The sequence below is a fragment of the Phyllostomus discolor genome, chromosome 4 (assembly GCF_004126475.2).
Source record: "Phyllostomus discolor isolate MPI-MPIP mPhyDis1 chromosome 4, mPhyDis1.pri.v3, whole genome shotgun sequence".
NCBI classification, from domain to species: Eukaryota; Metazoa; Chordata; class Mammalia; order Chiroptera; family Phyllostomidae; genus Phyllostomus; species Phyllostomus discolor.
This window is the reverse complement of record NC_040906.2, coordinates 209,502,046-209,526,025: the sequence shown is the minus strand read 5'-3', so window position 1 is coordinate 209,526,025 and position 23,980 is coordinate 209,502,046. Positions and strand designations below refer to the sequence as shown.

The 23,980-nt window shown below is 60.7% G+C and overlaps 1 protein-coding gene across 1 annotated transcript; it reads right to left on the bottom strand.

The window, feature by feature from the left end:
* Positions 1-735: 735 nt before the first annotated feature.
* On the bottom strand, positions 736-23,943 carry ERMARD (ER membrane associated RNA degradation). Its single transcript, XM_028504034.2, has 18 exons — positions 23,865-23,943; positions 20,910-21,078; positions 19,499-19,638; positions 18,502-18,603; positions 18,129-18,218; positions 16,228-16,325; positions 15,653-15,789; positions 14,485-14,599; positions 13,688-13,790; positions 11,022-11,051; positions 9,810-9,878; positions 8,548-8,721; positions 6,721-6,804; positions 5,076-5,155; positions 4,297-4,422; positions 3,720-3,938; positions 2,740-2,853; positions 736-1,242 (listed from the first exon to the last, which is right to left on the bottom strand). The coding sequence occupies exons 1-18, from the start codon at positions 23,868-23,870 to the stop codon at positions 1,074-1,076; spliced, it is 2,025 nt and encodes a 674-aa protein (XP_028359835.1). The 5' UTR covers positions 23,871-23,943; the 3' UTR covers positions 736-1,073.
* Positions 23,944-23,980: the final 37 nt, after the last annotated feature.

The following is a 23,980-nucleotide window of genomic DNA, read 5'->3' as shown; positions in this document are numbered from 1 at the left end:
CTCGCCCAGCACGGCCCGCCTGGCCCTGGGTCGTCTGCCCCTTCCGGCTGCAGCCGCTCCTGCTTTTAGAGCCTGTTCTGAGCTGGAGACAGACCCCTGCTGCCCGGCACCATTTCTAGAACTCTCTCCCACGTGGCTGGCTGGGCTCGCCCTGCAGGTGTCCACCACTTGCCCGGTCGCCGTGTCCGGGGACAGAGTCGGGGTGGGACCCCAGGGCTCACGGTCCACTCGGCGGGAGAGCCGGTGGGGATGTGGGTGAGCAGCAGCCGATGTGTGTTTATGGCCGACCTGCACGCCGGGGCGCAGGCTCTTGGGTCAGACTGTGTCTCTCCTGGCCTCAAGGAGCAATTGGGGCCCCTGAGCTCCGGCCTCCTGCTCTGTGCCCACTTCCTGCGTCTCCTGCAGGACGGACCAGTCGCTGCTCCCGACAGAGACACGTAGCCGGCCTCGTCCACGGGCTGCTGGGGCCTGATTCCCCTGTGTGCATGCGGTGACAGCAGGTCCCCGGGCTGCGGCGTGCTCAGCACGCACTGTCAGTGAGCTGGAGAAGACCGGGACGTGCCCCCCGACCACGGTAGCCTGTCAGGAAGTGACCGTCCTCCCCCCGCCCGCCTCACCACACGTGTGCTGAACGGCAGGGACTGTCCGCTTAAACACCCCTTTCAATGCGCTCAGCATGGCCAGAGGGAGTATCTCTTCCCAGAGGAATGGTGACAAACACAGAAGACGGGGCAGAAATAGTGCCCTTTTATACGGCCCAACGCTGGTCCATTCCGTGGGACTCGTCGACAGGAGCCGCAGGGTGGGAGGGGGTGTTCGAGGGCGCCGTCACTGCCCGAGTAGTGTCCTCTGTGGTGAAGTCCAGGCCGTCCGCCTCCCCCAGGAGCTGAGTCTCCCAGCACCCGGGAGGGGACAAGCGGACGGAACGTGTCCCCTGGTGCACGGATCGAGGGGGACACGGCCTCACGCAGGGGGACCGTGTGTCCTGGGAACCGCCCACCCCTGCATCTCCGGTTGGCACGCCGCAGAAGTCCTGTCCAGATGGGGCCCTGGCCGGTGCCTCCTGGGGCCGCTCACTCGGGCTCCTCGGCCAGGTGGATCAGCATCTGCTTCCTCTCACCGAAAGCCCGGATCCTCAGCAGCGCCGCGTGCGTGAGCGCCACCACCTTGCCCCACTGGTTCCTCCCGAGGCCGCTCTGCACCTCCAGGTTCTCCGTGAACTGCAGCACCGCCTTCAGGAACCTGCTCAAAACGGGCATCGCTGTGTGTGCTCCTCGAGAACGTGACGACGGCCGAGCGCTCCCTCTTCCTCTGCAGCTGCGAGTCCGAGGAGAACGGGGGTGCACGCGGGGGGGGGGAGGACGGAGGACACAAGTCACGCGGGGGCGGCCCCTGCGGAGGTGCTGCTGCCACCCACCAGGCAGGTGGGACCCAGGGGTTCCGCGCACCCTGCCTCTCGGGTCCAGACGTGCCCTCGGGTCCCGGCCGGGCGTGTGTGCACATTGAGCCTCCGCTTCCTGCGTGGCGGGGAACGGCCCTCCACGCACGGAGAGACCGTGTCCGCCCTGCCCGTCAGCTCTCACCCTCCCGGCAGGGGGTCCCCTTGTCCTGGGGGACCCCCACTTGGAGACAGCTCTGGTCTCACTGCGTGTTTCACTAACGATCCTACCAACTTCCCACAGAGGGCACCCTCTGGCGGGAGTGGGGCCCCTAGGTTTTCTGAGCTCCGCTCACAGCTCCCCGAGAAGTTCCCCGAAGTTCCCTCAGAGTCTGAAGTCGTCGGGTGAGCTCTAACTGAGAAGCCGAAAGAATAACTCGAGGACTGCCCACAGGCTTTTCTGTGACGGGAGCGGTTCCCGCCTGAGAGGGACTTTCAGTCAAGCGGGTGGCGTGTCACCCAAGCCACCCTGTGTGGGGGAGCCGCTCGGTGGCTGGGGTGCCGCCCGTCGAACCGTGCACAGGACGGCCCTCGAGCTGCCTGCTCCCCAAGGAGCTCAGGGTCAGCAAAACTCGGGGGCCTAGGGGGGCGCGTGGCGGGCTGCCCCTGGACACCGACCCCGCGCCACACTGCTGCCTGTGAGACGTGTCACACGGCGGGGGGGGGGGGGTGTCCTGCTCTCAGACCCCAGACCTGGGCCCCTGCCGAGTGGGCTCCCACGTGGGGGATGTTCGTCGTGAAGAGATTTGGTTTTGACCTCTGACCCTGACTCCGGGTGTCTGCACGTTGCTAAAAACAGCGGAGGCGCCGGCTCCGCTTCGGGAGAGATCGCTGGACGGGGCCAGGGCACCCAGAGCGTCCTCTGGTGGGCCGCCATAACTCTCCGGGAGGACGGTGCCCAGATGAGGCCCCCAATGGCTCACAGGCCCCATGAGATCCACGAAGAAAGGGCAGGGCCAAGCGGGCTGTGGGTTTTTCCCTTACCCTCCCCCAGGGACGCCCTGTCCTTGTTTTCAGAGGGAGGCAGGGAGAGAGCAGCATGGACTGGCTGCCTCCCGCATGCGCCCGGACCGGGATACCCTGTGTGTGCCTGGGCCAGGGATCCAACCTGCAGCCCGGCACGCGCCCTGACTGGGACTTGAACCCACAGCCCTCGGGTTACAGGACGCTCCAACCAACTGAGCCACACCGGCCAGGGCAGGCCGGGGGGTTTCAGAACATCACCAGAGAAAATGACCCGCGGGAATGGAGACCATTCGGCTGGACGTGGGGTCTTCCTCCCTCGGGCAGGGCGCACGCACCTGAGGTACTGCTGGTGCTCCCGGGCCGACTGCCTGTGGACCCGCTGGATGCTGAGCAGCTCCAGGGCGACGAGCAGCAGCAGCAGGGCGAGCACGGGGGACAGCAGCTTGGTGCTGGAAGGGCACGGAAGAAGTTAGTTTGTTAGATGAGATGGTTTTCAGTTTCACAGAGAAAACAGTGTTGCACCTGGCTAGCCCTTGCGCCCAGAAATCCAAGCTTTTCCAAAGAGCCCTCCGTGTCCGCCGCCGTCTCCCCGAGCGCCGCGGCGGGAATGCCCGTGGTGCGCGGGGAAGCCCGGTTGCCCGCCGGCGGGGCCCTGCCCGCCCCGCGTCCCTCTCAGGCTGCCCATGCCTCCGCCCCAGTCCGAGCCAGAGGCCCCTGCCCTCCCGAGGCTGGCACTGCCCCCCGGGACACCGTGCCGGGGCCCCAGGCCCCTGCGCGCCCCTTTCCCTCTGCACCTGTCAGCATCTTTCTCACACCCGACAGGCGGTGGGGCACGCGGGAAGACCCGGAAGCGGCTTCCGCGCGGAGCGGGCCCCACGCCTCGCAGCCCCGAGAGGCTCTAATGGAAGCGAGAAGACGCCGTCTTCCCCGAGACACGGCCAGAGGCTCCAAACCGGCCTGTTGGGGGAGGAAGTGACGTCACGAGCACCCCCTGCACACTGCCGGGCAGAGCGTGACTCGGGTGCGCGTTCCAGAGGCAACCCAGGAGCGAGCAACCTCACAGACACGCTCGATTCAAGGCCACGGGCGTCTGTCCAGGGCAGTGACGTCCCGAGGGGGCGGCGCCTTCTCAGGCCGCCGACACGCGTGGGAAGCCTCACGGCCAGCACACCTGGCGACCTGCCCTGACGCCTGCGCTCCGAGCACTCACTCGGGCCCCGTAACTTTCTCAGAAAAGAAGCGTTTCTCCGGAAGTGGGAACCAGGCCCGCACCCCAGCGCAACTCCCGCCCCCGCTGGGGGGGGGGGGCTCTCACCTGCTGCGCATGCGCACGAAGTTCCGCCGCTGACGCGAGCGCAGCGTCTTCTCCGCCCACTGTCGCTGCCGCTGCTCCAGGGAGGCGGCCACCTGCAGGGCCACCCGGGCGCAGCAGGAGCCGATGCTGCGGAGCAGGGTCAGCACCTCCAGCGCGGCTCTGGGCCAGAACAGGGTGGGGAGGCGGATGCCGCAGAGTCCAGGGAGCGGCTGGGGCCACCTGCCGGTCAGAGCGGGACACTGGTGGTCGCGCCACGGCCACCGCCCGGGGCCACCATGCCCGGACCAGCCACTAGCCCGGATCCGGGGAGCGTGGCCCCTCGCACCTGCTCTGGGTCCCTGGCGCACGGGTAATCACGGCATGGGCGCGGTCTGCGCGGGCTTGACCGTGGTGGGCGGTCGCCAGGCAGACCGGCGCGGGCACAGAGACCCCGAGGCTCGTCTGTAACTCCTCTCGGGGAGCGACAGCCAACGCCGATGCCGCCAACACGCCCGTCAAACATGCAGCGGCGAGAACAGCGGAGTCTGCGGCCCCGACCCGCTCGCCCACTGTCCAACGGTTTCAGGTTGGCACTCACTTCTCGACCGGGACGTCCTCCAAGTCCCTGGAAACGATATGATTCCCGGGGACGTGGCTGTACAGTTCACCCATGATTTCTACAATCAGAGAGCTGCAGGCGTTCACTTCAGAATTCTCCTCCAATCTGAAACAGAGAAAATACTTACATGTACACGACAGTAACGAAGATGCCCATTAGCGCCCCTGCAAATAAATACAGGGTCCGGCACAAGTAACGCCCCTCTTCTACCCCAAAACCTTTTAGTCCACAGTCACAAGCACGTCTTTCTGTAAGGAAACATCATCACACTCACGCACACCACGTGAAATCATAGGTGACACGTCCGGATCACAACTGTAAGTCATCGCACCCTTGTGCTCACCCGACCGACCACGCTCAGCAGGCCCTGCCCCCGCCACCCCCGCATCCATGTGACTGGGTCACCGAGCAAAGCACTTCGCCCGCAGCGTGGCTCTCCCAAGTGCGACCCGAGGAGCCGGCGGTGGGGCCGGCAGCGCACAGCATGCTGGGGGCGGAGACTCTGCCAGCAGACTCTGCGACTCTGCGGCCCCAAGTTTCTCCCCGGCCCCGCTGCTCTCCTGGGAGCCTCACCCCTGTGACTGCCAGCCCCCTCCCCCGCCTGTCCTGTGTGCTTCCTGCAGGTGTCCTCCATCCCCTCCCCATCCCGCCAGCACTGCGGCCTCACCATCCCTGAGGGGGGTGTTTCCCCACCCGGGGCCTCGCGGAGACTGCCCAATGATGACCTGGAGGTCCGCGCCTCTCGGGGCGGGGCTCACCTGGCTGCTTCCCTCCCGGCTTCTTCCTCTGGCAAAGGCGGCAGGGGCCAGCCCCGGACGCACTTCTCGCAGCTCAGCACCTGAGGGGGAAAGGTCTCCGTGCTTTTAAAAGTTTTCAGTGGAGTTCCAGAAAACGCTTTCACATTGTCACAGGTGCTGCAGTCTCTCTGGAAACGCGTCTGAGACGCTGTGACAGGCCCCGCACTCGGGAACCAGGCCGCGGCTGCGGTGTCAGTCACCCACCGTCTCCGGGGAGGAAGCGCAGGGGGGGGGGTCATGTCCGGAAGTTCCCCGACGCCCCCGAGGTCAGGCTCGGAGGCGAGTCTCACCCCAACCAGGGCTGGACGAGTCACCGGCAGCCGACAGAGGGCGCCAGGCCCCAGTGAAGCCACAGAGGCCGCGGCCAGCGCTAGGTTCCCCGAGATGGACGGCAGCCCCACAGCCCACCCCAAACGTCGCACGCACGGAAGGGCAGGTGAGTTAGGGGGCTGCTGTGGGCACCACTGAACGTGGGGACTTGCGAGGCGGCCGCACACAGCGAGCCGTCATCTGGAAGAGAAGAGGGTGCGAGAGCGCCTGCTGAACGGGCAGCACGCACCAGGCGGCTCAGTGAGAGCGACTGGAGAGCTCGGTGTCCCGGGGTACCCTGTGGGGGAGGGGAGGGGAGGAGTGCGGAGGGGAGGGGAGGGGGGGCGGGGCAGGAAGCAGCAGCCACAGCAACAGAGCTGGTCGCTGGCGGAAGGATGAGGCCTCCCTCCTGAAGCTCCTCCTCCTTGGAAACTGTGTCCTCTCCCTCCAGGTCTCTCTGACCTGGGTGCCCTCAGGCCGGTGTCCTGGAGGGGGGGACAAACCGGAGGTCTTGGAAGGGCAGACTCTCCCAGACCAAGAGCAACAACCAGTGCGCTGCCCTGAGAACCCTGAGAACCCGACACAGCCCATGGCCGAACCCCTCGCACCACACGGGCGGTGAGCTCGTCTCTGCGCGCCCACCGCGGAGAGGCCCTTCTCCCTGGTGTCCCTGCGCGTCAGCGGTCGCCAGGCCTGGGCTTCGCGGGGCGCCCCTCCCCTCGTCAGATCCGACGGCCAGGGCAGATGACCCTGGGCCTCTGCGCCGACCCCACGGCGTCCTCCCGGCACGGTGCAGTCTCCCCGGTGAACTTTGCCCCAGGGGCCACCTGCATGCCCTGCACCACGCAGAGTAAAGCACGACCTACGCCCGGGTCCAGACTGGAGCCGCCGGGCAGGAGTGCTTGGGAGTAAACAGGTAACGTACCAGTCAGCAAGAGCTGGTGAGAAAACGCCACGTTCTTCGTTACCCACGAGCAGCTGGTCCGGGTTAACGATAACAGTAAGAGCAGCCCCCCACCCCGCTCAGGGCCGGAACCACCCGAGGAAACACGCGCCACCCTCGCTTCAGCTGCTGCACGCGGGACCCGCGGCTCAGACGGACCGAGCGCCGGGGCCGGCTCCACGCGCCTGAGCCGGCTCGGGAGGCCAGGGACTGCGTGCCACGCCACGGCGAGGAAGCCAGATCTGCCGCCCCAGAGCCGCCGAGACGAGGCCACCAAGCCCTTCAGCCTGCGCAGTGGGGACGGGCACACGCCCTCCGCTGAGCGGCCACCGTGCCGCACGGCCAGGTCCGTACCTGCTTCCTGAGCAGAGCCGCGGGGTGGAAGCGGGAGCTGTAGCCTCCGGCGAGACGGACCAGCGACTGCACCGCCGCTCTCTCCTGGTGGGGAGGGAGCAGACACGCGTCACTGCAGCCTCTGGTCGGGCTTCTCGTCTCCCCCAGTGTCTTCAGCCGCGCAGGAGTCCGATTTCCCGTCATTCCCCGTCATTTCCCGTCATTCCCCTTCACGGGGGCCCACTCGGCTGGGGCAAAGCAACACCCTTCTTTACAGAAGGCGGCGGGGGGCAGCAGTCCCGCCACAACCAATAAAGAGACTTTAAACGAAGCCACGAACAGTGGTAAACAGGCCACGCCCACTCTTGACCACAGTGCGAGACGGCTAGAAATAAGTGAGGAAAAGATTCTAAATGTTGGGGAAACTGAACAGATCCTCCTAAAGACAGAATTAAACGTTAAGAAGTCAGTGCAACCACAAGAATTACGTAGCTCTGAAGGCCTAACTGCTGGACACGTGAGCCCCGGAGAGAGGGAAAGCACCGTTAGGTGCGGCCGACACCACGGTGAGCAGAGAGCCTGCAGCCGAGCGGGGGCTGGAAACAAGGAGTCACCGGCAGCGGCAGTGGGCGGGGTCAGCAGTGGGCGGGGTCAGCAGCCGTCCTGCGTGTGAGCGGTGGGCGCCGTGGCCCTCAGACCGACGACAAGTGGCTACACATTCCCCCCAAGTCCCTGAGGATGCATGGCAGTGGGGGTGGGGGGGCGCTGAGACGCGGTCACCAGATGCAGAAGGTGCCCTTGGGGCCCCAGTCCCGGGAGCATCCAGGACCCTTGGCTGGAAGGCCAGCGATGGCAGCCGAGAGCCAGGCCCCGGGGGTGACGCCCGGCGGCCCCTGATCAGGGGAAGCCGAGTCCCGTCTGCCTGCGGCGCTGAGGACAGGGCGAGCGGGCCGCTGGTGTTCCAGGGCCCCTCGGAGTGGTCTCCGGGGAGGGGCACGGGCTGGGACATCTTCGTCCAGTTGAGGGCAGAATGTGGGAGGCGGAGGAGTGGAGAGAGGAGAGCCCTGGGGCGGGCGGCGGCAGAGGAGCCTGCGGGCAGCACGCTGTCCCTGTCCTGAGTGGGCCGCCGGACGCCTCTTCCTGCCTGTTCTCCCCCAGGTTCCTCCCACTCCCACTGCAGTTGTTTCTGTCTCGTCGGAGCTGCTAACCGGCGTTAACAATACTTACCACACCTATCACCTGAGAAAACGAAAATATCAGTGACATTGTGACCTGAATTACTTATTTTACTACAATGAAGAATTAGTTTCCTGATAGACACCAATATGGTACCCTACCAATACAACAGACACCTGTAAAAACTTCCATTCTACTCAGGGAACCCTGCTTCATACTCTGGGTCTTGGGCTTGCAACTTCCCATGCAAACGTGTTCTTAAGAAAGGGGTTCAGGCCTTGGCTGGCGCAGCTCAGTGGACTGAGCGTGGGCTGCGAACCAAAGCATCGCAAGTTCGATTCCCAGTCAGGGCACATGCCTGGGTTGCAGGCCAGGCCCCCAGCAACCACACAATGATGTTTCTCTCTCTCTCTCTTTCTCCCTCCCTTCCCTCTCTAAAAGTAAATAAATAGAAATAAATAAAAAAAAAGAAAGGGGTTCCGTTATTTCAGATTAGACCAACGCTGACTTACTTGTTGCAGGGCCCACATCTAACTAGTTCACACCCGTCTGTCCCCACGGAGGCACGCAGCCCACCGTACAATTAAGGTGATGGACAGTGAGTTACATTAACAACAAGCTCCACCTCTCCAAGCCGAGTGGCAGCGACCTGCTCTCTCTCGGACACAGTACCTTGAACTCTGACGCGACGTCATCGTCCATGAACCTCAGCAGCAGCACGACAGAGAATGAGAGCAGCTGGGCTGCCACCCCCTTGGGGAAGTCGGGCACGCTGACCTCGCCGTGGCTCAGGTGGTCTCTGACTCGAGGGCCCTCCTGGTGGTTCAAGAAGTCCCAGAGGAACTCCTTCCGGGGAGTAGAGAGAGAAAACCCGCTGTGAGTGGTCTCAGCGGAAGGGGAGGGGGTGGCAGGGCCCCACCTGACACAGCCAAGGAGCAGAGCACAGACCGGAGGCCAGCCTCAGAGAGGCACAACTCACAGCCACCCGGCTGCAAAGAACCGGCTGAACTCTCCTTGGAACCCTCTGCTTGCTGCACCCCGCTGTCCCAGGCAGGGCTCCTCTGAGAACCCCTGTCCTTGTTGCACCCGCCACCGGGGGCCAGACTGGGAAGGAGACTGAGGAGGGGCCTGGTGCCTCAGCATGAACACAGAGCTGCGTGGGTGGGTCTGGTGCTCAGTGAAACTCACCCTTTCTTTTCTTTTTAGTTTTTACTTATTGACTTGAGAGAGAGAGAGAGGAAGGGGATGGGGAGGAAGAAAGGGAGGGGAGGAGGAGAGGAGAGGGAAAGAGAAGAGGAACCGGTGTGTTGCTCGACCCTCCCAGGCTTACTGACTGACTCTTGCACCCGTAACCTTGGTGTATGGGGATGATGCTCTGACAACTGAGCTACTGGACCTGGGAGCACCGCACCCCCTCCCGTCACCACCTCTGGCAAGGCACAGAGCTGCCGTGCCTGAGTCTGGGAGCCAGCTCTCCAGGGCAGTGGAGGAACCAAGAACCGACACCCCCCCCTCCCCACCCAGGCTGTGCCCCCGAGCAAACACAGCCCTTGCTTCTGTCTCCTCACATCCCCCCCCCCCCAGGGGCTCTCCTTTCATCTCTGATGCGAGACGAAGATGGCTGCCTCTCTCTGAACAGCCCATGCCTTGGGCCTGTCCTGCGGGTTCGAGGGGACAGGGGCCGAGCACTGCTGACCCAGGAAACCGCTGAGCACAGAGGAGTCCCAGGTGCAAGACGGCAGAGCAGGGCGCTGGACAAGGAGCTCACCACCCTCGTTTCCCGACGGCGGGAATGGGCACCCAACCCACGTGCGGCTCTGTGTCACCCAGCAGCACTGCGGCACGGAGCCCGGGTGGGGTGAACGCCACTTTGGGGACGTACCCATCACTCACACCCAGGCGAGGGCAGGAGACCGGAGCAGTCTGATACTCACCATCGCAGGCTCTCCGAGGAGCAGAGGAAGCTGGTTGAGTTCGCCGCCATTCAAGTGCTTTGCCAGGATCTGAAACACCACACACAATGAATTCAGAACTTCCGGATGGTTCTGCGAGCCCCACACAGCCAGACGAAACAAGGGCGGTTGAACAGGATGCTGCCACCGGTTCAGGGGAGGTCCTCTCGACCTGTTCGGTGACCTGAAGTGCATGCATGTCCTTAATTATGTGGGCATGCCTGTGCACACGTTTGTGTGTGCTTACATGCACACACACCTATATTATAGGTGCATTTACAGGTATCTGTGCATGTTTTTGTGTGTACTTGTATGCATACCTGTACATGTGTTCATATATATGTGTTGGTGCATGTGTTTATATATATGCCTATGCATTGAGGTGTTCTTACACCTGTGTGTATTGGTGTGTGTGTTTGCATGTATACATGGGTAAGCATGCCTAGTATCTCCCAGTTACCTCCTGACCACACAGCGCACGGACTGCGGAAGCCTGCACCCCCGCTCTCCCACAGGCCTGGCTGTGCCACCTAGTCTACCCCCCAGCACTGAATGTGCATTCTCTAACAGCGACTCATGCACCTGACGGAACAGACTGCAGGTGAGCACTTGACCTTCTTAACCCCTTGCGACCCCTTTCCTGAGGACCCACTGACTACCCTGAGGCAGCGTGGCCGGAATGCCCGAGTCCCTGCAGAGACCCTCCCCTCGCTGGCTCCTGCAGGCTGACTCCAGGTGTGTGGGAATTACCACGCAGGGCGGCACAAACAAAAGCCTTTACACTCTACGCTCTGCGAGTGACAAGAGGTGTTTTCAGCGGCAATGCTCCCTTCAGAACCCCGCCCCTGAGACGTGCAGACTGAGTGTGTCAGTGCACGCTGCGCTCCTGCAGAGGCAGCTGCCGTATGTTTCATGAGCAAGACAAGGGAGTGCCACCCTCCGCCTTGCCGCGCCCGCCTCTGCGCGGTGATCACAGCACGCAGCTTTGGCGTCTGCTGGCGACTTCCAGCGCTGCCCTCCGAAAACTGCAGGAGCTGGGCTGACCACGCTGGGGCTCGATTGGCCTGAAAACTACTCTCCACAGTGACTTCGGTCTCTCTGACTATCGGCACTGCCCTGCAGTCTCGGGAGTTAAGGCCAATCCCTAATTTTGGGTTTGTTTGAAGATGCCTTATAACTTACGAGTTTACTTACTTCGTCAAAGGTGGTGTAAAGAGCTGTTGACTTCGGAAAAGGAAAGAAAAGATACAATTAATGCAAAATACAAGCAGGACGGTACTATTCAAAGCAGGAAAAATGCTCCTACATGGCAACAATCATGAAACCTCCTTTTGAAAATAAACCTCCGCCGGCAGCACTTTGGGACGAGTGTCTGGGCCCAGCACGCGGCACGTAGGGACGGAGAACGCCACAGGCCTGGCGCTGCCCGCGTCCCGCCCCCCGCGTGTCATCCCGCTCAGACGCCCTCGCAGCCGCGTCCCGCAGCAGCGCAGACCCCCGCTCACACAGACCGAGCCCCGCGGGGGCCGGGGCTGCGCTGGAAGCCAGGACACCTGGGTGCCTTCCCCAGCCCTTCCTGCTGTCATCAGTGGAGAGTTCAGACACAGGCTCCGGCGCTGGCACCCTCAGCGTCCCGGTCCCGGCTCCCACCTCCAGTCGCTCGGGTCCCTCTGCACCACGGGGCGTGGGCGGTGCCCGGGGAGCTCAGGAAGGCTGTGCGAGTCACGGGATGAAATCAGCACCCTGTGGGAGCCGGCTGTCACGGAGCGTTCTCACTTATGTTCCGTGGTGCGTTTTCACCGAACACGACCAAGCGCCTTCAGCACTCCCCACGGTGCCCGTGACTCTGGGGGCCTGCGCCTCGGCTCCCAGACCCAGTCAGTTCTGAATGTCCCACGGCCTGCGGAGCACGCGGAGCACGCCCTCGCAGAGGCGGGGCTTCTCGCAGAGGCGGGGCTGCTCACTTGCCCGTCGCAGCTGCGTGCATGGACTTCCCACTTCCGCTCGCTCGTGCGTGGCAGGACTGCCTTCGCGCTCACCCCCCGCTGCAGAAACCTCTCAGAAGCTGAAGTCCCACCACCCTCGTGGCCTCCACGGAGCTCACGCGGACCCGCCGCCATGACAGGCTCTCAGGGAAGGCAGCAGCGTCCGTCTGCACGCCCTACTTTCACAAAGCGTGTTCACGTGTGCGTCTCCTCGCAGATAAACCGACGCTGAGCTCACTCTGCAGAGAAGCCTCGGGGGACGCCCGAGCTATTCCTCGGAAGTCACACCGTCTGCGGACACAGTCACGCGGTTTGTCTGCGCAGTCAGATGGCACGCAACCCGACGGGCTCCAGTTGCACGGCCACGTGGGGACCGCTCCCTCCCCCAGCGTCAGCTCCCGGCGGGCTGCGCTGTGCCGGCCGCGTGCAGGCCCTTTCTGCTGGAAGCTTCACCACACAGGGGGCGGTGTGAGCGCCCCCCGCCGTGCCCTCAGGGAACCGGCACCGGAGAGCGCACAGACGGCCACGCCGAAGCACGTCCGATGAAGCAGGAGGAGGAGCACCTGTGCAGACGGCGCTCTGGGCGGCCTCAGTCACAGCCTCACAGGGTCGGGGGTGACCAGTGAGGGGAGCCACGCGGTCCAGGAACGAGTGGGGAGCCGGAACGCACCGGAGAAATCAGGGGGACAAGCTGAGAGAGCCCGGGCTGGACGCCGAGACCCCCCCTCGCCGGTCAAAAGCGCAGACCCCGTGTGCGAGGCCCTGGGTGCCTCTGGGGTTCCCGAGCAGGCGGGACACAGACGACACAGGCACGTCTGTCAGTCAGACGACGGGCAGTGGCCGCGCGGGAACGGGCACAGGAGGGGGGGGCGCCACGAAGACTGCCTGGGAGGCCAGCGCAGGCGAGGCTGCAGCGTCAGGAGACGTGGCACGGAGCACATCGTGAGCCGCGTCGATGGGCGGGGCCAGCAGGCACGTGAGCGGCGTCATGGGCGGGGCCGGCGGGCACGTGAGCCGCGTCATGGGCGGGGCCGGCGGGCACGTGAGCGGCGTCATGGGCGGGGCCGGCGGGCAGCGCGGGAGACCCAGCGGCCGGCCAGGGAGAGGGAAGTGCAGGCGAAAGCACCGGAGAGCGGTCGTAAGCGCGGGCCAGAGCGACGGCGAAGACGAGGGACAGGAGGGAATTTGTGGAGACACAACAAGCCTCTTTGGAGCAAAGTCAGTTTGCGACGCTGGGCAAAACCCGCGCGAACATTCTCAGCAGACGGGCACTCAGGGGGCGGAGGGCCACGGCCGGGAGTTCCCTCGCTGCTGGGGCTTTCGTCCGCATCGGGCCCAGGAGTTGTCTCGCTGCCGCTCCCGCCGCGGTGACCACTTTAGCGTGGCGGTGGGCGGCTCCCAAGGAGCAAGTGCGGAGACAGGACAGGACGGGACTGGGGACTCGGAGGGACGTCAACGCCAAGGGGCTCGAAGGGGAAGACGAGTCGGCGACAGAAGTGAGGAGTGGGGGTGGGGCAGGGGCTGCTGCTCGCCCTGCACCACGGGGGCCCCTTTCCTCACCCGCGGGCTCCCCGACAGCCACCCAGAAACAGGGCGCAGCTCGGTTTTGACCCAAAGGAAGCAGCGCCCTTAACGAGGAGTGTGCAGTGGACCTCGGACCGCCCCACAGAGAGAGAACACGGGTCACGAGTGTTACAACACGACTGAGTTTGGAGGGCGACTTGGGAATGTTGCAGAACCACCAAAAACAGCCGTAGATAGAAAATACAAACCCTATGCAATCACGACAAGAACACGGAAGCTCGTAGCTAAGAAGCTCGTCTGATGCCGACACAGACACGCCGTTCAGAGCGTCCCTCATGCACATGCACGCACCTCGGCCGTCAGCAGTCTCCTCGGGCACCTGTTGACGGCGGCGAACACGCTCCGGAGGCCGGCCTCCAGCTGTGTCAGCAGCAACGCGGCACAGTCGGCAAACCTGCGGAAGGGAAGGGAAGGAGCACCACGTCCCCTGCCTCGGCCCAGGCATCCCGCAGACTCGCCGCTGTGTGTCCCGGGCAAGGCGGGGGGGGGAGGGGGGGTTCCTCGCTACAGTGACACAGGACACAGAAGGGGCCGTCACAGTCTCCCCAGACCGGTGGCTGTAAATTCTCCCAGGGTTCCGATGTAAGATGGGCCTTTTTGGGGCCTCAGTGGGGAAAATGTCATCCAAGTCGGCTTGATTTGTCTCCTGTCTAAAACCCCCCAAGCCCAGGACTTCAGTGGCCCTCCAGGTCGACGCACAGCTGCATCAGCAGACGTGACGTGAGGGGCCGCCGACCTCCCAAGGGCCATGCGCACACTGGCTCACCAGGGGCCTCGAGGGCTGCAGCCCTGGCTTCCTCTCGGTTTCCCAGTGCGCTGACACGGGGCACAAAAGAACGCAGAACATTTTAAAAAGCTGATTCTAGAAAATAACCATCCTCATTGACTGCACCATGGCACTGACCACATGATGCCACAACCTTTTCATCACTGCACACGGGTGTTTCCTTCACAAGCGGCCCTGCTCTCCAGCCAGCCCGCCCTGACCAGTCAGGGGCCCACAGCAACAAGGGCCGGGGGCGGAGGGTTTGGGGAAGGGCCCACCTCCAGGGTTTGCTCACCGCTGTGCGACACCACCTCTCCATTACCTGTGGGACTTGAACTTCATTAACGTGAGCTCCCAATACGGCAACATGATTTTTAACACGAACGGGGATTTCTTCGTCACTTCCTCCAACACTGAGAGCGTCTCATCAGTGACATCTGCAAGACAGCAGTGACTCAGGGCACTGTCTCTCTGATCCGCTGAAGACCCGCACACGCGGGGAGGGAGGCCGGTGAGGCCCCCTCCTCACGGAGGTGGGCTGCGGCCCTCGGACCCCAAACCGGCCCAGGGCGAGGAAGACCACCCCGAACCAAGCCGCCGCTGCAGGCGACTGCAGGGGCTAGAGGGCGGCAGACGTGGGCAGCTGCACCTCCCCAGTGACTCTGGCTAAAGCACTCTGCAGAGGAGTTCAAGGCTGACCAGCTGACCACACTGACCGAGAATAGAAGACACGGGAGCCGAGAGCGAACGCTGAGACAAACCACAAACTTCGGGTGCCTGTGCCCTGTCAGCGCAGGTTCATCCTCGGTGACTCACGCCCTGGCCGGGGGGAGGCTGAGAATACATCAGCTGGGGAGGTCAGGGTGTTCGGGAAATCTCTGTACCTCCCCCTCACTTTTGTTGTAAGCTTAAAACTTTAAAAAAGTTTTAAAGATAAATATGTTATTGGCAGTCCAGGCCATGAGAAGGGTCCACGGCACACACAGGCCGAGACTGTGAGGGTAGCAAGAGCCACACTGTCCCCTCCCCGGGCCTCACTGGCGGTTACAGTCCTCACGCCTCAGCCACCAATGTGGAGAAGAGGAGCTTGGGGCAAACCGGAGTCGAACTGCTCTTTCAGAGTTCTGGTCGCCCACCCGCACAGTTCGGCGAGCTGCTGGGCCTCGGGAAAGAAAGAGAAGGGGCAGCAGACCTCAGTGTTGCCGGCGCTCTCGGCACAGAACCTCGAGCACAAAGCACGAGCGTGAGTGGCAAGGAGCAAGTACGTGGTGAAATGGTCTGAAGCCATGTGCACGTGGGTCCACGTGAGGGACAACTAGACCCACCACTCACACTCGCATGAACCTACAGACGCCCCCGACAGCCTGGGCCTCGGCCGGAAGAGGGCGGGCCGAATTCCACCTACGGAGCTCAGGTCTGAGTCCACCCAATGGCTCACGGACATGTGTGCAGAGACACACTCGGGGGTCGGTGCTGAACTCGGAACTTGCCAGGGAAAGCAAGCAAGTCCTCGGACTCCGTGAGAGTGAGGAGGGGCCGAGGGGCCACTGTGTGCCCGGTCTGCTCAAGGTACGTCGTCAGCAGCTGGCCCAGTCCGGCTGTCAGCAGCACCATTGTTGAACAGTACCTGGTGGGAAATGCCAGAAACCTGCTATGAAAATGAATCAGTCACACGTATAGGAAGCTTCACTTTTAAGGGAAGCTCAAACCCGAGAAAGCAGAGTGAGGAGGTGCCACGTTGGTTGGGGGGAAAAGACTCTCAGACGCCCGCGAGCTGAAACCTTGGTGTCGCCCACCCTCCTGCCCTGCCAGGCAGCTGGCCCGAGTCCACGCCGCCGCCCCGCCCCCGCCCCCCGCATCGCTGAGCTGCCCTGGTGGGGGGTGTCAGCCCAGCAGGACTGTTAGCGCAGCAGGGGCCCCGCTGGGAGCGTTCAGACCTGCCTTCAGCTTTGCCGGCATGGTCCTGTCTCAGGACTCCCCCCCTTCCTTAAGACGCCCGTTTCCGGGTCGTGAAAGCACAGACTGACAGATGCCCGGGGAGAGCAGCACTCTGGCAGTGACCTACTTGGCAGGCACTTCCCGCGGCGACGCGAAGCCGTGCCACAGGACGTTGCGCAGGTTGAGGCCGCTTGGAGAGCCCACAAAGATGGTCAGCACGTGCATCTGGGCAGGGAGGGAAGCCGGCTAAGGTGAGGTAAGGTCAGGTAAGGTAGGTCACCATTCAGATGCCGAATAAAAAAAGGTTCTCCTTCTTCCGCTCCCTGAGTGGTCAGCGTGCGTATCTGTCCCCCACTCGCCCTCGGAACAGCCCCTGGGAAGCACCGCGGCCCCATGTGCAGGCGAGAGGAGCTTGGAGAAGCGGCCCCGCAGTTGGGCTGCGATCTGTCCTGGGGCTGCTGGGCCTCGGATGAGCCTGGCGTCTCCAGAAAATGACACCGACCACCACCCAGCACGGAAACACCCTGGGGGGCAGCGGGCACTTGAGTAGTGGGACAGGAAGGGCCAGTTGCAGAGGCTGAGCCGCTGAGCCACTGAGACGCCGGCCTGCCACCCGCACTTGAAGCCCCGGGGTCACCTCCACCTGCCAAGTGATGACATACCCACGACAGGGACCCAGCGTGAAGGACAGCCACGAACACGCGTTCGTGTCCACGGCAGCCTCTGGGCGTGCAGCACGCACTCCGAAGGGACTGGGAAGACGGAGTGTCCCAGACTCAGAGAGCCCAGCGCCAGGTCACGGGGGGAAGAGCTGCACCCGCAGGGCCCAGTGGAGGAAGGAGGCTGTCTCTGAGCCCCTGACGGGGGCCCTGGGGGGCCGACAGGGGCCCTCCACTCCCGCAGCACCAGGTGGAACGAGGCCAGGGCACAGACCTCGTGGAGAGGCTTCCGTGCCGTCAGAGGACTTCACAGCAGCTGCCCCGCCCGCGCGTGTGACCTTGACCCTTTAATGTCAACCGTCAGTGACTCTGACGACAGAAGTAATCTAATATTGTTGGCTTCAATGCAACGTCAACCTTGTTTAACTGTTCATACCGCCTGAGTGAGCAGAGACAGGTTGTTGGGGGACACCGCTGTGGGCCGACGAGGGCAGAGCTGCCAGCAGAAGAGGGCGGAGCGTGAGGGCGGAGCCGGAGGGACTGGCAGAGCTGCGGAGCTGCAGGACTCGGCACTCCTTGTCCACTGAGTCCGCATCACAGCGGACACTTGCACCTCACCTTCATTCATCCCACACTCTCCACAAAAAATAAAAAATAAAACAACACAAAAGCGATCCTCAAGAGGACATGGGGCAAGAAGCCCCGAAAAGCCTGGGAAGCTTTCCAGACCCAGGAGTAACGTGTCTCATCTGCATGACACCACTCAGCTGTGGCACACGTCTTCTGGCCCAGCAGCCTCCCGTTCCTCGAGACGGGGCCCGGCCTGCCTTCCCCTGGACCTGCCTCTTCCTGGGCCCTCACAGTCAGCCTCAGCCTCAGGCGGTGCTGACCTCGGGCTGGCCAGAAGGCTCTGGCGTGGTACAGAGCTCTGCAGGCTTCCTGACCGACTTGTCCACTCTGCCCACCACAGATCCGTGGGGTTGCAGCGGGCATCATCTTGTGTTAAAAATACTGACATTTCAGAATACAATTGTAATGTCTTTGAGGAGGGAGAGTCCTGTTCCAGAACAAGTCGGTGTTACAATCGTGACACGTAAGTAATGGAAGCAATGGACGTAAAGCGGCTCACGCCCCTGGCCGAGGCTGTCGCACCGCTCAGCCGAGCCTCCAGGCTCAGGATGGCAGGGGGTGTGCCTCCCAGCTTCCGGAGCAGCTGTCTTCAAAGCAGAGGTGGGAACAGGTACGCTGGAAACACTGGTGTAACTCACTTCCCCCCATCATCAGTATCTGTTTTTGAGGAACGAAAGGGCAGCTACCTGAACTGTCCCACGCCCCACCTGCCCCGCGAGCCGAGGGCCAGCAAGCTTACCACGGGCTTCCCAAAGACTTCGGCGAGCTCCTCCGACGCCAGCAGGTCTCGCAGGAGGAAGGGGCATTCCTTCCCAATCAGTAGAAACACCTGCAATCCCAACAAAACCCCCATGACAACCGCATCACAATCAGCCAAGTGATGTCTGGAAAAAAGTGACTCACCCAGCACGTTTGTGCAAATGGGGGGAGGGCGGCAAGGACCCGTGTGCTCATCTCACAATTGCTCGAAAGACACTCAAGCCCGTGCCAGGTGAGCGCAGGTTGTGGGGGAACGACAAGTAAAACCGGGGCGTCTGAGGGCGAGTGCGGAGCAGGCAACCCCCACCCAGACCCTCCGAGGGCCCGGACTCGGGGCTCTCACACGCACGTACGTCGCCCAGGGCCCGCTCCAGGCAGGACGTCAGCTTCATCAAGCTCAGGGAGATGGCAGGAGCCTGCCGGCTCGCCAGGGCATCCCAGATCTCTGGAAATAACTGTCCAGAATAAGAGACACGTTAGAGCTCACTGGCTGAATAAGGAATGTTTCTCAAAGTGACACGACTATTCATAAAACTCAAACCTCTAAAGATTTTGATTGTCATATTTTAATGACTTTCTTGGTATGGGTCAACATTTTCTACATAAATGTGACAACATCTAAATAATGAAAACTTACTATCTAAGGAGTTCTTTGAAAGTTCTTTATTTAAATGTTTATTGAAAACAATAAATGTGGCGTAACTGTAAACTGAAAAGCCAAATACTTTGACCTAAATCTTATTTCTCGTTTTGATTAGTTCCTAAGGATGGAGAAACACAAGGCAGCTGTCACTCACAGGCACCACCGCAGAGGGAGAGGCAGTGACCTTCCACACTAGACCAGGACCTTGGGGGGTGGGGGCGGGTGGGGTCCTTCCCACTGAATCACAGCTCAGGAGGTTTGCAGCCTGACCCATTAGGGTTTCTGCCACACTGCGGTGTTTAATGTCTCCCAGTGCGGTCCCAGGTGTGTGCCCACCAACCAACCAACTGAGACGGGGGGAGGGCCCCGAATGGCTGCTGTGTCCACGTCACCGTGAACGAGGCCACATCCCCTCTCCAGGCTCTGGGCCCCACTGTCTCTCTGTCCAGCCTTTTTCTCTGCAAAGGCCCACCAGACTTCTGTCCCAGAACCTGTGCCCACCGACCAAGCCCCTCCTGACACCGCACCCCTACACCACCCTTGGTCGAAGGGCTTGCTTCTCAGCTCAGGCTCGGAGGTGCTGCAGGACGGCCCCCGTTTCCCTCCCCGGCCTCTCGGCTTCTTCATGGTCGGGGGAGGCACCTCGAGGAGACCCCTTTCAAATGAGCAAGTAATACAGGTTTCTAAGAGGGACTGCAAAGGCGGACCTCTGGGGAATGTGTCCACTGGAGCCAGGGTGCATACTGAGTCCCGAACTGCGCCTCGGTCAGGGACAGCAGGTGTGAGTGGACGGCCTCACAGACGGGCCCCAGCAGCCTCACGCTTTCCTGGAAGTCCAGACCCTGGGCTTCAGGGGAGAGGAAACAGGTTAGTGTCACAGCCCAAGTGGGGAGGAGCGTGGCAGGGTCGTTGACCACACAGTGCTCTAGTTACAGAATTTCCACCCCATCAACAACCCGTTTATAAGTGAACTACAAAAAAGATACACCTACATTGGAAATAAGTGCTCAACTGATGATAAAAGAAAAATATGCCATCAGCAGAGAGTTTGGAAAATACAGAAAGGTTCACACAAGAGAAAAAATATTTTCTTCAGTTTCTTTACCTGTATATACGTTTTTACAAAATCAGGTTCATACTGTATATGTAATATTTTAATGTGAATTTTACTTAACATTATTAGACTGGGAAATTTCTGATGACCTTAGTTACTTTAGAACATATTTATAATATGAGCTTTTTCAGTAAGTTTGGGGCTGAATGTCCAGATGGTTCATGATCAGACAGAACTGAATTCTCCACTGAATTCTCCTCCCTGGAGCTGCTGCTGTTACTAATCCCTTGCGTGTATTTATAAATATTTACGCATATAAAAGCAAACGCAAATGTATGATCCTCCTTTTTTCTCTTAGCCACGTGGCTCGGAGATGCCGATACCAGAAAGCTGGGCCCTCGTCCTCCTTCTCTGCTGCCTAATACTCCTCTGAAACGGTCGTGGTTTTCTTCCCTGATCCCTGCTGCCTGACGTCTGGCTGTCTCCAGCGCTTCTGTCTTCCTGGTGGTCACAAACGACGTGGCGGGGAGAAGCCTTGCACACCCACACTTTCCTGTCCGTAAGTGTGCCAGTCTTACAAATTCCTGTGACAGACCTGCTGGCCTAAGCGCATTCTCCTGTCCTTTCTAGAACTATTGTTAAATGCCCAGGGCAACCCCCTGCTCCAAAGAACGCACAAAAATGGGTGGAGGAGATGTAAAACAGCTGTGCAGTGTGTCACTGGTCATGCACTCCTAATCCACGACTGGTGCTTTCTCCCCTTTTCCGCCCGGACTGCGGGCCTGGAGCTGAGACCCAAGCCCCCTGCAGCCCGCCGACCCTCGCCGCCTCCTGACCTCTCACCCCCGCAGGAGGCCTCCTCAGCCCAGCGTGCAGGAACTCCCTGGCGCCTCTCTGGCCTCACGTCCCCTCTTCTCACCCAACTCCTTCCCTCTCTCGAGTTAGACCAGTTTCATACCATCCTCTGACCAAACAGGGTAATCACCAGAAGGGGCGTCTCACACGTCAAGCCATTCCAAACGGAAAGCACAGACAGAGGTCTGGGGTACGGGGCAGGGGCAGACCTGGTCCCGCGTCAGCCACGCACGCTGTGATCGTCCCCCAGCACACTTCCCCATCCTGAGTGACAATGCTGTCGATGTCGCGGTTTTCTCTGAGTTCAAAGCCGAGTGTACAGATTATGTCATACACCGAGGGCGAGAGGCAGGTGGTGACAGAATCCTCTAGTGCAATCTGAAATAGAGAACACAAAAGATGCTGCTTCTCAGGAGTAAAAACAGAGGAGCACTAATTATCCATTCAACACGAGAACATTCTATTATAAGTCCAGAATATACTCAGGTATGATTACTGTTAATACTGCGGACCTTACAAGAACTGTATGTTAAAACATTGTGATTAAATAGTAATTCAAGATCCCTGGCTGGTGTGGCTCAGTGGATTGAGTCAGTGGATTGAGCACTGGCCTGTGAATCAAAGGGTCATGGGTTCAATCCCCAGTCAGGACACAGGCCTAGGATGTGGGCCAGGTCCCCAGTAGGGGGTGCATGAGAGGCAACCACACATAGATGTTTCTGTCCCTCTCTTCCACCCTCCTTCCCCCTCTCTTAAAAATAAACAAATATTTAAAAAAATAAATAGTAATTAAAGATAACTTATGTATTTTCAAATAAATATCTCACATTTAAATTTTATTAGTCAGAATATTTGTTAAGCGTGAGTTTACAAACACTCAAGTGTTTTGTGGATAGTGCACTATTCCCTTCAGCATTCCTTCCTATCCCAAAGTTATCAAAATAAGCAATTTTTTTAAAATGGGGAAAGGAAAAGCAGAAAATCAAGCATAATGAACTAAAATTGAGAAAGCAGCAACCCACACCGCTTCTCCATGAAGGGTCCCCATAGCCATCCCACATCTCACCAAGGTCTCCTGGGCCTTCACATGCTGGGTCAGGTTGCGAGGTGTTGCCTCTAACGTTGGTCATGAAGCCCCGGGGGCTCCCTAAGCTAGCAGCTGGCCAATTTAAGTCCCTGCCCTGCTCACTACCTCCCTGCCGCCCTTTCCGTCCTCTGGAAGGTTCACTTCCCTTCCTCCCTCCCCCCCCCCCCCCCCCCCTCCCCCTCTCAGCACCAGTGCAATGCCTGCAGGCCCAGCAGCTGTGCAGCTGCCCCAGACAGCTGCGTGAGTCACTCCGGGTTCTCTCTGACTCAGCGGAGCACTGCAGGTGGCCAGTGTAAGACAGCGGAGGGGCATCGGAACTTGCTCCTGCAGCCTGGGGACTTCTGTCCACTTTCTGGTCTCTGCTGTCACCCCCCTACACCAGCAGCTGAGTGGTCTGCAGGTTCCCAACCCATGCAAACCTGGCATCACCCTCATCCCACCAAACCCTCGAGTCCAGTGTGTCCCCTCAACAGTCCCTTCCAGATGGCTGAGCAGCTCAACCTCCTCCTCAGAGACCGGAGTTTCAGCTGTGAGGGACCCTCCTCTTCAGGTCTAAGTTGGAACCCGCCCTCCTTTCCCGAGGCTCCCTGGTGCTGGGGGAAGCACTGCTTCCTGCGGTGCCACCACTGGGTTTAGAAAGATCTCCTCTTATGCTTATCCAGTTAACTTTATTTTTAAAGATTTTGTTTATTTATTTTTAGACAGAGGGGAAGGGAAGGAGAAAGAGAGGGAGAGAAACATCATTGTGTGGTTGCCTCTCACGTGCCCCCCCCACCCCCCGACCAGGGACCTGGCCTGCAACTCAGGCGTGTGCCCTGACTGGGAATTGAACCATTGACCCCTTGGTTTGCAGGCCAGTGCTGAATCCACTGAGCAACACCAGCCAGGGCCAGTTAACTTCTTAGTCCAAAAACGAGTGTGGTTTGTCTCCTGACTGACACAGAAACATAATACTCTAGGGTTACACTCACATCAAAAGGGACTCTGCATTTTTAAAAAGCATGCAAACTCTAAAGGAATGAGTTGCACTTCTTCGAATCAACAAGTATCAGGCGCTGCAATACTTAAAACTACCAGTTGGGACAGATCCCCTGTCCTGTGCAACAGTGACAAGCACGGCTCTTCCCCACTGGACACAGAGCCCAGTGGGGCCGTGTGTGTACAGGCGCCTGCACCAGCTTTGCCCCGGGCTCCTTTGGGACTTCGAAGTCTCCATCAGAGCAGCACAGGGCTGTGCAGACATCCTATGTCAGACCACAAAGGCTTAAATTTTTAATTCATTCTCAGAATTTTTGTACCTCTTGCCTTGAAAAAGTTACCTCTTGCCCAGAACGTGTCTGAGCCTCAATTTAACTGCAAAGGAGTGCAAAAATATTATCCCCTTCCAGCACTGCAGTCGTTAGAGACACTTGAAGAGCACCCAGTGCGTAGTGCTAACTAGTAGACACAGCTGAAGCTGACGATGGATGTCTGACATGTAGCTGAGTGAAGGGAAATGAATAAAATCCTTATTTCGTGGCAACAGCACAGAATCCCATCTACTGCCAACAAGGTCCTTGTGACTAAGTATTTTTGTGGCCAAATTGGCCTAAAAAGGTAAGAAATGACTTTACTGTGCAAGTGTGAGCCACAGAGACCATTTCACGACGCAAGACTGCCCACAGTGCTTGGTGCACGACACAGATGGCCGCGGTGGGAATAAGCAGCAGGTGACCGGGGTCGCCCGCCGGCCCTGGCTCTCGGCGAAGAGCTCCAGGTTCCCGTAACCTCCAGGCTGTGCCCGCGTCCGAGCACCGGCGCCCTGCCCCCGCACGGCCCTTACACGGGGGACCCAAGGGGGAGTCGATCCGGGCCCGGGACAGACTGGGGTTGGGGCTGAGCTCTGGGGTTGGGGCAGGCGCCCGCCCTCAGGCTGGTCGCCGACGGAGGGCGGGCGCGGCCGCCCAGCCTCCGCCGCGGCTCCCGAGGGCGTCGCCTACGGCTGGATCCCGGCAGTCACTGCTGCGCGCCGCGCCGAGGCCCACCCGCTAGAGGCGCGCCAAGGGAACGCGAGGCAACTGCCCCCTACCCGCTCTACCTGCATGACTTCCGGCTCCCAGCCGCCGGCGCCGCGAGATGACGTACGCTCCGCCCCGCCTCCTCCGGGTTGCACTTCCGGCTGGCGCGGCGCCGGCGCGAAGTCTGAGTTCTCGC